This window comes from Bos javanicus, chromosome 11 (assembly GCF_032452875.1).
Source record: "Bos javanicus breed banteng chromosome 11, ARS-OSU_banteng_1.0, whole genome shotgun sequence".
Classification (NCBI taxonomy): Eukaryota; Metazoa; Chordata; class Mammalia; order Artiodactyla; family Bovidae; genus Bos; species Bos javanicus.
Window position 1 is genome coordinate 68114961 of NC_083878.1, and position 14211 is coordinate 68129171.

General features: G+C 40.4%; 1 protein-coding gene and 1 long non-coding RNA gene across 2 annotated transcripts in view; one reads left to right on the forward strand and one right to left on the reverse strand.

Annotated features, from left to right (window-relative positions):
* GMCL1 (germ cell-less 1, spermatogenesis associated) overlaps positions 1 to 4099 on the forward strand; it is a 55808-nt gene extending 51709 nt beyond the window's left edge. Inside the window, exon 14 of the mRNA XM_061432889.1 lies at positions 3727 to 4099. Within this exon, the coding sequence (XP_061288873.1) occupies positions 3727 to 3855 (129 nt within the window). The 3' untranslated portion in view covers positions 3856 to 4099. The remainder of the gene's footprint in view (positions 1 to 3726) is intronic.
* LOC133257257 (uncharacterized) overlaps positions 1 to 14137 on the reverse strand; it is a 36443-nt gene extending 22306 nt beyond the window's left edge. Inside the window, exon 1 of the long non-coding RNA XR_009739473.1 lies at positions 14050 to 14137. This is a non-coding gene — a long non-coding RNA (uncharacterized LOC133257257). The remainder of the gene's footprint in view (positions 1 to 14049) is intronic.
* Between the last annotated feature and the right edge of the window lie 74 nt (positions 14138 to 14211).

Here is a 14211-nt window from a genome sequence, read left to right on the forward strand (position 1 = left end):
GGCTGGATGGCATCACTGACTCGATACACTTGAGTTTGAATGAACTCCGGGAGTTGGTGATGGACAGGGAGGCCTGGCATGCTGCAATTCATGGGGTCGCAAACAGTTGGGACACGACTGAGCGACTGAACTGAACTGAACTGAATGAGTGGTGTTGAGCATCTTTTCAGGTGTTTATTAGCCATCTGTTTGTCTTCTTTGGAGAAATATCTGTTTAAGTTTTCGCCCACTTTTTTGATTGGGTTGTTTGTTTTTCTGGTGTTCAGTTTTATGAGCTCCTTGTATATTTTGGAAATTAATCCTTTGTCAATTGTTTCATTTGCTATTATTTTCTTCCATTCTGAAGACTGTCTTCCCACTTTGTTTATATAGTTTCCTTTGCCATGCAAAAGATTTTAAGTTTAATTAGGTCTCATTTGTTTATTTTTGTTTTTATTTCATTACTCTGGGAGGTGGGTCATAGAGGACTTCACTATGATTTTATATTTTATACAATGTCCTGCCAATGTTCTCCTCTTAGTGTTTTATGGTTTCTGATCTTACATTTAGGTCTTTAGAATTCATTTTGAGCTTAGAGGCATGATAATGGCAAGAAGACAGTTTTTAGAAACTATTGCTATAATCCAAATTATCAGCAGTAAACAAAGCATGAATTACTGGTACACACAATAACATGGATGAAATAATCTAAATGCAAGCAGTGAGACAAAAAAGAGTGCATTCTGTATGATTCTTTTTATTTAAAACTCTAGAAAAGGCAGACTATGGAACAGAAGCAGGCAGTTGGTTTCCAGAGGGTGGCGGAAGCATCAGGAACCTAAGGACACTGAGGGGGATGGATGGGGGTGGATATGTCTATTATCTTGAGTATGCTGGTTTCTCAAGTGTATATACATGTAGTAGAACTTATTGTATATTTTATGTAACTTGTATGTTTATACCTCAGTAAAGACCCTTTAAAAAAATAAACCAATATCCAATTAAAAAAAAAAAAAGATGCTCTTGCTGTAACCCAGATCAGAAACAACGAGAACCTCAACTTGAGGATAGTAATGGGGTGAAGAGATGTTGATAGGTTCTCAAAATTTAGGGGTGCACTTGGTAGAATTTGATGCTTAAGTGTGTGTGTGAGTGTGAGGAAGAAAGTAGTCAGAGATAGTACCTGGCTTTGTGACTTGGGCAACTTTTTTCCCTTATATTTGAATTATAGGAAGGAAAATGAACATGACTTGGGGGTAAAGAGATGATGAATTCTGTTTAAAGCATATTTGATTTGAGGGCACCGAGGTAAAAATTGGAACACTGGTGGATAAATGGGTCTAGCGTTTATCAGCAGTGCCTGGGCTAGGAATAACGATTGGATCAGACAACCTACAGGAAATTATGTTGAGAATATGACAGGATGGAAACCTAGGGAGCATTGGTATTTAAGGGGTGGGCAAAAAAAGTAACCTGGAATGAAGTATTTAAGAACTAGGATGGGGAATCAAAACCAGTTGCAAGCATGACAGCACTGACGGCCCAAAAAGAATGGAAATGGTAGGTAGTATTCAGTAGCTGATGATTTAAACTTGAGTTGCTTTATGTCTAAGCGAAGATTTCTAGTAAGGAGTTGGACTTAAGGATTCTGGAATTTAGAAATAATAGAGCTATAGTAGAAATAAGTAACATGAGCCTCAGAGAAGCAGAGAAGATAGAAAAAACAGTCTGGAAACAGATGAAAACTAGGAAGATACCACCACTATGTCTGATGCTGTGATGTATGGGCTTCACTGCTCCCATGCCATAGTGGAAGAAGGAAAATGGAGCTTTTCTAAAGATAAAGGTGCACGTATAGATATAAACTGAGCCATCGGGCGGCATTAAAGGTTTTAAGAAAGCAAGAATTAGGTATCTAATGAACGGGAAATGGGGATTAGTACAGTGTTATAATCAGAAATTGGTATGTCCATTCAGCCCCCAAGTGATATCTGCATGGCTCTCTTTCCCCAGAATTGGGTCTTTGACCTACTCTCCCCCACCAACCTTAACTATATTTAGATACCAGAATGCTAATTTTCTTAAGAGTTGTGAGTAGAGAATCTTGCTTTTATCATCAGATACACACATCATCAAAGCCTTTGTCCTCAATAGACTTAGTAAATCTGCCTTGAGTCAGGTTATTGCTACACATGTTGACTAGTCCAGGGTGACTTAAGCATCTGAAGGTCAACTGTGCTTTGACATGCTTGCTGTCTGCCAGCCCTGTTTGCACCATCAGCCCAGGTGATGCCTCATCTGACTTGTCATCATATCCATTTTGTTCACTTAAACAACAAAATACCACTTTGCCCAATTTGGAGACTATAGTGTGTGTGTCTGTGTGTAACATTTCTATTCCCTGCCTTCTTTATCCAAATTTATCTTGCTGATCCCCCAACACAGAAGCTGTATCTAGCTGAGCCTTTGTCTGTCACTCAAATGTTGCAGTTTTAGTCCCTCTTTAGTCCCTTAGTAGGAACACATGCTTAAGTAAATAATATAAAATTCTAGATTTAAACAGTATTTTAAAAGTATATTCTTCAGGGACTTCCTTGGTGGTACACTGGATAAGAATCTGCCTGCCAGTGCAGGGGACATGAGTTTGATCCCTGGTCCGGGAAAATTCCACGTGCCGCAGATAATTAAGCCCGTGCATCACACCTACTGAGCCCGTACTCTAGAGCCCAGAAGCCGTGACTGCTGAGCCTATGAGCTGCAACTACTGAAGACCGCTCGCCTAAAGCCTGTGTACTACCATGAGGAGTAGCAGCCACTCACCACAACTAGAGAAAGTCCACACAGAATCAAAGACCCAGCACAGTCAAAAATAAATATTTTTTTAACTTTTTTTAAAAAGTGTATTCTCCAGAATGTATAAAGATAAAACAAATGCATATTAGTTCAGAGAATATATCCAACTATTGAAAAAATAGAGGAGTTCCCATTTCAGGGCTACTGCTTATACTCTAAAAGGATTTATTCTTTTCATGAAAACCTGCTGGTAAACGGTTCCAGAGATCTGTAACATGAGTGAGTGAGGGTTATATTTGTAGCTCTCAGGTGTAGTATCAACTCCTGTCTCTAGAATCTCAAGTTGTTCTCATGTATATTGATGTAACTGAACTTGAAATTGATTTTACATGGTAATGTATTTTAGGTTCCAAGAGACAAATAACTTGTTTGCATTAGAGATGGTGGGAAATCTTAGACAAGGGTGGGAAGGGGCCATGCTTATTGTTGTGACAATAATGACTCCCATCAAGTATTTGCTGCACATAAAGACCATCAGACATAGAAACCAAATGAGAAGTCTCTATTTCTGGGCCGTATCTGTTCATAAAATATGTAGGTACTTGATAGAAATTTTCCAGTAATGAAAATAACTACCGTTATTGGTAATTTAATATATAGCTGGCTTTGCTGAGCCCTCTATGTGCATTGTCTCATTTAATCCTAGTATAATCCTATGGAGTGGTTATTCTCCTCTTTTACAGTGAGGAAGCTGCAGTTGATAAAGTCAGTGACTTGCCCGAGGTCACAAAGCTAGTGGGTGGAAGTCTTGAGATTTGAACAGAGACTGTCAGATTTCAGATGCAAACTTTTAACCACCATACTAACCTTTAGTTCACTCAATTCAACAGTTGGTTCTCTGTTTTATTTTTATACTACTACTATTATCATTAAAGTAACAAATTTGTTTTATAGGAACAAGTAGTGATGAACTTGGACAGCAGGCTTCTGATCTTCCCTTTATATATCTGCTGTAACTTCCTGTATATATCGCCAGAAAAAAGAACTGAAAATAGTCATCATCCAGAAAATCCAGAAAACTGAAGAACTCACCAGTTGGAAACAGTAGCACTTTGAAAACTTTTTTGCCAGCTTTAATTTAATGGCCCTGCAGATATTCACATCTAAGGTGACTAACAATGACAAAGGCCTTACGAACTGTACAGATAATACAGAAGACTATTCTTATCCTCATTACATTTCTATGCATATATGGAAAAGCATTTTAAAGCCAAGAGAATATCTGTCAAACCATTTGCTAATAAAGATATCAACTCATGCTTTTTAATTTAGCATCAGTAGAAAATTGCTATAGGTAAATTTCCCATTTCTCTGCAACCATACATAGAGTCAGTTTTCAGCTTGAACTTTGATCCTACTTAATGTTAGTGAACATCAATTATCCATCTGTTAGTTTCATTTTTATCTGACTAAAAGAATGCTAAAGGAATAATCTGGCCAATTATAAATGCTCTTTCAATTGGTATATTTAAAGCTGTCCTTAATTTTTTTTCCAGCTGCTCTTTATGATTCCTCCTACTAGTCAGATATTCTTCTAGTCTACATATGTTATTAGTCATTAAATATTTTTTCATGGTTTTGAAGACTAAGCTGAGGAACTTTTATTTAACTTAAGCATTTTCATGCTTTTTTATTTTGCTTTCCTAGCATTTTAACAAGAAAAAAACCAGCTTCAGGCTTTCAAATGATCTTGAATAGGGGAAGAAAATTAGTTTGATTCCAAGGATATTCCTTTGCCTTTTATGGTCTTTTCTTTGACATTCTGTACAATTTTATTATTAGGTCACAGATTATTTATATACCAAATATTATACGTTAAACATTTTCATATTCTGTGGTCTTTGAATTATTTATTTTCAAATTTTAGTTGGGAATCTCAGGACTTTATAATCTCCGAATTGAGTGCCTTTGAGTTACACATAATATTAGAAATCTCATAGTAAATGTAAATAAGGTCGGAGGATATCATATAGAAGCTGATAATAAAGCATTAATGTATAAATAGAACTTATTTTTGTCAAAAATGAGATGTACATTTTTCATGATTTATATATGTTCGGTTCTTGCATTTACTGCTATTTTGAAAATAGACATGCTCATCATTTTTCAAGTCAAAGTGAGTATTTTTTGTGGTTAATAAATATTTTTAGTATGTTTTAAGAAAAATGGGAACTACTTTTGTGTACCTGTACAAATAATAAATACTCATTTGGAGAAAGAATAAATAACATATAAAATGAACCAAAAAAATAACTCAGTTGAAACCAGAATTTTTTTTTTCCAAGTTTGAATTTTTTATAGTTAGATTTAACTTTTAGAACTCATTGCTAGTTTTTATTCCCTAGCGATATGTCCATAGATCATAAATCACTTTTGTCCTTTCAAAATTGATCCCTCATGGTGAATTTAAAGGAAGCTTTTAAATGCCTTCCCTATCTCTACCCCTAGAACTGTAGTTTGAATGGTTTTAATACAATAATTTGGCTGTATCAAGAGACTACATTTCTTGTTTTTGTATTTGGCTGTATCTCTTTCATGAGATGCTTTTGTTTTTTTCCTTATTGTAACATCAGAGATTCCTTACCCTTACATATTAAAAATATAAATACCAAATTTAAATCAAATTTAAATAACTGAATTTTTACAAATCTTGGGAGTAAAGATAATTAAAGTTTGAGTATATTAGTAAAATTATTTCATTTCACTTGTATGAATTGATCAAAGTGGAATTATATATGGTTCCTGTCCCTTGTTTGTTTCCTAGCCAAATTGCTTACAAACAAAAGAATTATTTCTTCAGTCACAAGTAGGTTGTAGTCTCACTGGAGAAACCGGTAATTGTCAGCTAGTACTCCACACTGATAGTAAAGATCTGCTTTTGTTTTCTTACCAAATACTTTGCATACTTTTCATTCTTTTTAATTGGAATCTTCTTAATAAAGTATTAAGTATCAGCTGGAGTCTTATATCAACTAATATATATGAAGATTTTTGTGTTGGTCACCTTTTGCCTTATAACCTTTGCCAAGTCTTTTTTTAAGCTGCAAGGGCTAGAAAACAATATTTAGCCAACTAATAATTATTTTTACTTGGCTATCAGTAAAGAAGAGGTCCTTATGAGGAAATATTCTAGAGTTCCATGCTAAATTACTAGAGATATATAAATATACCTTTCTTTTTCAAAAATTTGGCTTGAAACTTAGCAAGGTAGGCAAAATTAAATGATTAGTGGTAGTCATTAGTTTTTTACCAAGCATTTAGTAGCCAACATTTTATCACATTTCAAAGTCTTTAAAGAGGATTGATTGCCATCATTAATAAGCAAATTTCAACATCAGATGTAAAAATAGGGTCACCAGAGTCACTGTGGCTATCAAAGCTAATTAAAAATAAATAGAACTTAAAATTTACTTCCTCAGTCACGTAGATACATTCCAAGTGCTTAGTTAACCACAAGGAACTAGTGGCTACTGTATTGGACAGTGCAAATATAGTCTGTTCATCATTGCAAAAAGTTCTGTTGAACAGAGGTGCTCTAGAATATTGGACTGTTAATGTTGAAACTGTCAGGAATTATATTCCCTTAAAGATGAACCCATGTAAAGAATAGAAAAGGATAATAGAATGCAAATGGTAGATAATTTATCAATCACCTAGAATGATGTGTTGAATCATAACTTCAAGTAATTTGGACCTAAATCCATTAACTACATTAAAAAAGAAGTCACAGTAGTTTCCTCCCAACCACAGAGTTTGCAATTCTTCTGAAAGTCCATGATAAAAGGATACAAAAACAGAAAACCTCAAACATCATCAACCTCTATTAACTAGTGGTCAAACTATATCTAATTGGTGGTGAAATTACTGACTCAATAGTATGCATCCATTTGTAAAGATAAAGTCAAGTTGCTCAGTCATGTCCAACTGTTTGCGACCCTGTGGACTGGGGTGGGGGGGGGGGGGGGCCGGTCCTCCATCCATGGAATTTTCCAGGCAACAGTACTGGAGTTGGTTGCCATTTCCTTCCCCAGGGGATCTTCCCAACCCAGGGATTGAATCTGTGTCTCCCACATTGCAGGCAGATGCTTTACTATCTGAGCCACCAGGGAAGCCCTCTGTAAAGATTAAAAGTAGGATGCTTTTGTAAAGACTGGTGATTTTACATAAAATAGGACTAGAAAAGGTAAAACAATTTAACCAAGTCTCAAGATAGTACATTTGTAGGAATCACAGATGCTTAATGTTTAATGTGCCTTAGGAGGTGTCCGTGAAGAGATACCCCAGGTCCAAGGTAAGAGAAACCCAAGTAAGAGAAGAGATACCCCACATCCAAGGTAAGAGAAACTCAAGATGGTAGGTGTTACAAGAGGGCATCAGAGGGCAGACACACTGAAACCATAATCACAGAAAACTAGTCAATCTAATCACACTAGGACCACAGCCTTGTCTAACTCAATGAAACTAAGCCATGCCCTGTGGGGCCACCCAAGATGGGCGGGTCATGGTGGAGAGGTCTGACAGAATGTGGTCCACTGGAGAAGGGAATGGCAAACCACTTCAGTATTCTTGCCTTGAGAACCCCATGAACAATATGAAAAGGCAAAATGATAGGATACTGAAAGAGGAACCCCCCAGGTCAGTAGGTGCCCAATATGCTACTGGAGATCAGTGGAGAAATAACTCCAGAAAGAGTGAACGGATGGAGCCAAAGCAAAAACAATACCCAGTTGTGGATGTGACTGGTGATAGAAGCAAGGTCTGATGCTCTACAGAGCAGTATTGCATAGGAACCTGGACTGTTAGGTCCATGAATCAAGGCAAATTGGAAGTGGTCAAACAGGAGATGGCAAGAGTGAACATCAACATTCTAGGAATCAGCAAACTAAAATGGACTGGAATGGGTGAATTTAACTCAGATGACCATTATATCTACTACTGTGGGCAGGAATCCCTTAGAAGAAAGAAATGGAGTAGCCATCATGGTCAATAAAAGAATCCGAAATGCAGTACTTGGATGCAATCTCAAAAATGACAGAATGATCTCTGTTCGTTTCCAGGGCAAACCATTCAATATCACAGTAATCCAAGTCTATGCCCCAACCAGGAACGCTGAAGAAGTTGAAGTTGAACAGTTCTATGAAGACCTACAAGGCCTTTTAGAACTAACACCGAAAAAGATGTCCTTTTCATTATAGGGGACTGGAATACAAAAGTAGGAAGTCAAGAAACATCTGGAGTAACAGGCAGATTTGGCCTTGGAGTACAGAATGAAGCAGGGCAAAGGCTAATAGAGTTTTGCCAAGAGAACGCACTGGTCATAGCAAACACCCTCTTCCAACAACACAAGAGAAGACTCTACATGGACATCCACCAGATGGTCAACACCGAAATCAGATTGATTATATTCTTTGCAGCCAAAGATGGAGAAGCTCTGTACAGTAAGCAAAAACAAGACCGGGAGCTGACTGTGGCTAAGATCATGAGCTCCTTATTGCCAAATTCAGACTTAAATGGAAGAAAGGAGGGAAAACCACTAGACCATTCAGGTATGACCTAAATCAAATCCCTTATGATTATACAGTGGAAGTGAGAAATAGATTTAAGGGACTAGATCTGATAGAGTACTTGATGAACTATGGAATGAGGTTCGTGACATTGTACAGGAGACAGGGATCAAGATCATCCCCATGGAAAAGAAATGCAAAAAAGCAAAATGGCTGTGTGGGGAGGCCTTAAAAAATAGCTGTGAAAAGAAGAGAAGCGAAAGGCAAAGGAGAAAAGGAAAGATAAAGCATCTGAATGCAGAGCTGCAAAGAATAGCAAGGAGAGATTAGAAAGCCTTGCTCAGAGATCACTGCAAAGAAATAGAGGAAAACAACAGAATGGGAAAGACTAGAGATCTCTTCAAGAAAATCAGAGATACCAAGGGAACATTTCATGCAAAGATGGGCTTGATAAGACAGAAATGGTATGGACCTAACAAAAGCAGAAGATATTAAGAAGAGGTGGCAAGAATACACAGAAAAACTACAAAAAAGATCTTCACGACCAAGATAATCACGATGGTGTGATCACTCACCTAGAGCCAGACATCCTGGAATGTGAAGTCAAGTGGGCCTTAGAAAGCATCCCTACGAACAAAGCTAGTGGAGGTGTTGGAATTCCAGTTGAGCTATTTCAAATCCTGAAAGATGCTGCTGTGAAAGTGCTGCACTCAATATGCCAGCAAATTTGGAAGACTCAGCAGTGGCCCCAGGACTGGAAAAGGTCAGTTTTCATTCCAATCCCAAAGAAAGGCAATGCCAAAGAGTGCTCAAACTACCGCACAATTGCACTCATCTCACACGCTAGTAAAGTAATGCTCAAAATTCTCTAAGCCGGGCTTCAGCAATATGTGAACCGTGAACTTCCAGATGTTCAAGCTGGTTTTAGAAAAGGCAGAGGAACCAGAGATCAAATTGCCAACATCCGCTGGATCATCGTAAAAGCAAGAGAGTTCCAGAAAAACATCTATTTCTGCTTTATTGATTATGCCAAAGCCTTTGACTGTGTGGATCACAATAAACTGTGGAAAGTTCTGAAAGAGATGGGAATACCAGACCACCTGACCTGCCTCCTGAGAAACCTATATGCAGGTCAGGAAGCAACAGTTAGAACTGGACATGGAACAACAGACTGGTTCCAAATAGGAAAAGGAGTACATCAAGGCTGTATATTGTCACCCTGTTTATTTAACTTATATGCAGAGTACATCATGAGAAACGCTGGGCTGGAAGACGCACAAGCTGGAATCAAGACTGCCGGGAGAAATATCAATCACCTCAGATATGCAGATGACACCACCCTTATGGCAGAAAGTGAAGAGGAACTAAAAAGCCTCTTGATGAAAGTGGAAGAGGAGAGTGAAAAAGTTGGCTTAAAGCTCAACATTCAGAAAACGAAGATCATGGCATCCGGTCCCATCACTTCATGGGAAATAGATGGGGAAAAAGTGGAAACAATGTCAGACTTTATTTTGGGGGCTCCAAAATCACTGCAGATGGTGATTGCAGCCATGAAATTAAAAGACGCTTACTCCTTGGAAGGAAAGTTATGACCACCCTAGATAGCATATTCAAAAGCAGAGACATTACTTTGCCAACAAAGGTCCGTCTAGTCAAGGCTATGGTTTTTCCTGTGGTCATGTGAGAGTTGGACTGTGAAGAAAGCTGAGCGCCGAAGAATTGATGCTTTTGAACTGTAGTGTTGGAAAAGACTCTTGAGAGTCCCTTGGACTGCAAGGAGACCCAACCAGTCCATTCTAAAGGAGATCAGCCCTGGGTGTTCTTTGGAAGGAATGATGCTAAAGCTGAAACTCCAGTACTTTGGCCACCTCATGCGAAGAGTTGACTCATTGGAAAAGACTCTGATGCTGGGAAGGATTAGGGGCAGGAGGCGAAGGGGACGACAGAGAATGAGATGGCTGGATGGCATCACCGACTCGATGGACGTGAGTTTGAGTGAACTCCAGGAGATGGTAATGGACAGGGAGGCCTGGCATGCTGCGATTCATGGGGTCGCAAGGGTCGGACACTGCATGAGTGAATTGAACTGAATGTTCTTATATAAAGTACATATACTTTTTGGCTTCTCTGGTGGCTCAGTGGTAAAGAATCCCTCTGCTAGTGCAGGAGAAGCAGGTTCGTTCAATTCCTGGGTTGGGAAGATCCCCTGGAGAAGGAAATGGCAACCCGCTCCAGTATTTTTGCCTGGGAAATTCCACGGACATAGGAGCTTGGCAGGCTATGTAGTCCATGGGATCACAAAAGAGTCAAACACAACTTAGTGACAAAACAACAACATACACAAATTTACCTTTATGGAAAATTGCCCTGTCTGGTTAGGGAGGGAACTTGTAAGTATGATCACAAGTGTTGACAGCACTCCAACCCTACCCCGCTGCTGCTAAGTTGCTTCAGTTGTGTCCAGCTCTGTGCGACCCCACAAACGGCAGTCCACCAGGTCCCCCGTCCCTGGGATTCTCCAGGCAAGAACACTGGAGTGGGCTGCCATTTCCTTCTCCAATGCATGAAAGTGAAAAGTGAAAGTGACGTTGCTCAGTCATGTCCGACTCTTAGCAACCCCGTGGACTGCAGCCCACCAGGCTCCTCCGTCCATGGGATTCTCCAGGCAAGGGTACTGGAGTGGGGTGCAAATGCCTTTTACCCTACTGTAAAGTCATTAAAATAACCATTAGAATGAGGGAACCTCACGCCATGTATTATAGACAGGATTTTTCTTCAAGATAACAGTGCTGAAAGTACACTGTGATGGATAATCTATATTCTGAGAGAGGGCAACTTGATCAGTAAATAAGGAAGCCTTAGCAGAGCACAGTTTCTGTCCCACATCTTCAGGTGGGGGAGAGGGGGCACTTTTCTGCCTGAGGTAAATCTCAGGGCTGTCCCTTTAGGAAACTTTACTCCTTTGGTTTTCTCTTTCTCTCGTACTTTTTTATTTCTCTAAACTGACTTGTTCATACCAATATTTTAAACATGCTTAGGTTTCTCCCATCTTCACAAAACCTCCAGATTTACCTCCACCCATATTTTGCCCTGCCATATTTTGCCCTGCATAAGCCAAACTTTTCAAGAGGGTTATGCAGGGAATCCCCTGGTGGTCCAATGGTTAAGACTCCATGCATTCACTGAGGGGGACCTAGGTTCAATCCCTGGTGGAGGAACTAAGATCTCAAAAGCCACAAAGACCAAAAAAAAGGGGGGGGGTATACAAATTCGCTCTCCACTGTAAAAGTCATTCACAACTCCATAAAACTGAGTGAACAAAGACTTTGTTGCTAAATCCTTTAGGTTAGATGGCCGGCGGTGGGGGGTTGTGGGAGGGGGCAGGGGTGTGGTGGGGGGGGTTGGTGTTTGTTTTTCTTTTTTTTTTCTTCTTATTTTAACATTTTAAATTAACCACTTTGTTCTTGAAACAGCAGACTTCTCTTAAAACTTACCTGATAACACTCCTTCTGTTTCTCTGGCTACCCCTTAGTCTCCTTTTGGGGTTCTTCCTCTAGCTGTCTCCAGGCCCTTTTCTCTCAGCCTCCCTGAGTGGTTTCATGCGCTCTTGTGGCTTCAAATGAACACCTGTATTCTGATGATTCCTTTTCTGTGTGGTTCCAGCCGAGACCTCTCTTCCAAGCTCCAGATACGCATCTAGTTGGCATCTCCTTTTGGGTGTTCAGCATGGCTCCTCACATTAGTAGGTCCAGATATACAGCCTTCACCCAAAACTTATATGCCTTATCTTAGCAAATGATGTTACCATCTACCCAGTTTCACAAGCCAGAAACCTGGATGTCTCCTTGAATCTTCAAACTCTCATGCAGACATCTAAGAATCAAGTTTTTCCAATTTTACCAATTCTCAGATTCAGCCACTTCCACATTACCTACTGATAACCACTCTAGTCTAGGTGACTGGAGTCCCAACCTAGACCACTATACCATCCTCCTAGGCGTTTTGCACCCCCACCTCCCAGGCAAGTCTCCACATTACCCAACATGTTCTCTGAATAAACTCAAATGTTATTCCCTCCGGTCCTCAAAGCCCTTGAATGAACAGCTCTCTGTTGCTTTTACATCAGGGTAACTTGACCACAGCCTACAAGGCTTCCAGTCTGGTCTTCACACGTTCACTCCTTGCTCCATAGGTCTCTACTTTTAGCCCATCTGCTCCCTTGCCTCTTGTCCTGGCACATGCAGTCTCCTCTGCCTGGACAATCTCTTTCCTTGTCCCCACTACAAAAGTCACCCCATTTGACCTGGCTAATTTCTACTCATCCTTAAGGTCTCATTTGGACATCATTTCCTCCTGGAAACATTCCTTGAGAACCCTTCCCCTCAAAGGAGTTAGGTATCCACTTCATGTGAACTCCTAGTATCTGGTTCTGCCCCTCTCCTGCATCTTGATACTATTTACTTGTTTGTATCCCTCAGTGGACTGCAAGTACTCAAGAACAGACTTGCTTTTTTCATTGATTAATCCTCTGGTACAGGACTTCCCTGGTGATACAGTGGATAGTAATCAACCTGCCAATGCAGGCAACATGGGTTGGATCCCTGATCCAGGAAGATTCCACATGCTGTGTAACAACTAAGCCCGTATGCCACAACTACTGAGCCCGCCTGCTGCAACTACTGAAGCCCGAAAGCCTAGAGCCTGTCCTATGCAACAAGAGAAGCCACAGCATTGAGAAGTCCGCGCACCTCAACTAGAGAGTAGCCCCTGCTGGCCGAAACTAGAGAAGGCCCATGTACAGCAACAAAGACCCAGCGCAACCAAAAATTTTAAAAGTTAAAAAAAAATGTTTTAATCCTCCGGTACTAGGTGTGCAATAAATATTTTTGTGAATACTTGTATTAATCATGCCTTTTTAATTGCTTTCATTTTCTAGTGTTTTGACATCTGGGGCCTTGCCAAGACTGCCCTTCCCAGGACTAGCTAATTCTTCGAGATAGCAAATGAGTCCCCTTATGAGTCTGACTTTAATATGTAAGCCAGCCAGTAAGAAGCCCCTACTCTATGACCTCCTTTATCAAGCTCACAAGTCAAGGCATTATTCCTCTGCCACAGATCCCAGGGCCAGGTACCAACAGCTCTGGACAGCCCTTAAATCTCAAGAGCCTCTGGTCAGTCTTAGAGAACCTGCTTAGCCTGCTTCCCAGCCTCTGCTGTTCCCTCCAACAAAACTCAACAAAAGCTCTCAGCCATGCTTGCTTTCCCCTTGCTCCCTCTGCCTCCTGACCTGCCCTACTGCTTCCCCGTGTGGACTTAAAACTTTGTATATGGTAAGTTTAGATTGGTTTGATATGAAATATTTTTTTGCCTATGGACAAGATGGTAGGAAAGAATAATGGGGGCAGGGCGGGGGTGAGAACTGTGTTAGGGTGGTTTATATATGGCTTTTTCCTGACATTTCTAGAATACCAACAGGGAGCAGGGGCTTCCCTGGTGGGTCAGTGGTAAAGAACCCGTCTGCCAATGCAAGAGACCAGATTTCAGCCGTGGGTCGGGAATTTCCCCTGCAGGAGGAACTGGCAACCCACTCCAGTATTCTTGCCTGGGGAATTCCATGGACAGAGAAGCCTGGAGGGCTACAGTCCACGAGGTCGCAAAAAAGTGGGACACGACTTAGCGACTAAACAACAACAAAGCACATTCTAATCCCCACCTCGAAATACAGGAGAGAAGATACTGCAGCCACCAGGAAAGAGGGGTTGGAGGAGCAGAGATGACAACTCTGTTCTCCACGGAACCTCTGGGCTCGGAAGAGGTGATACCAGGTTGGGGCAGCCTCCCTTCTTTAGATGCCGGAACCCTGGCGAGTCGTTTT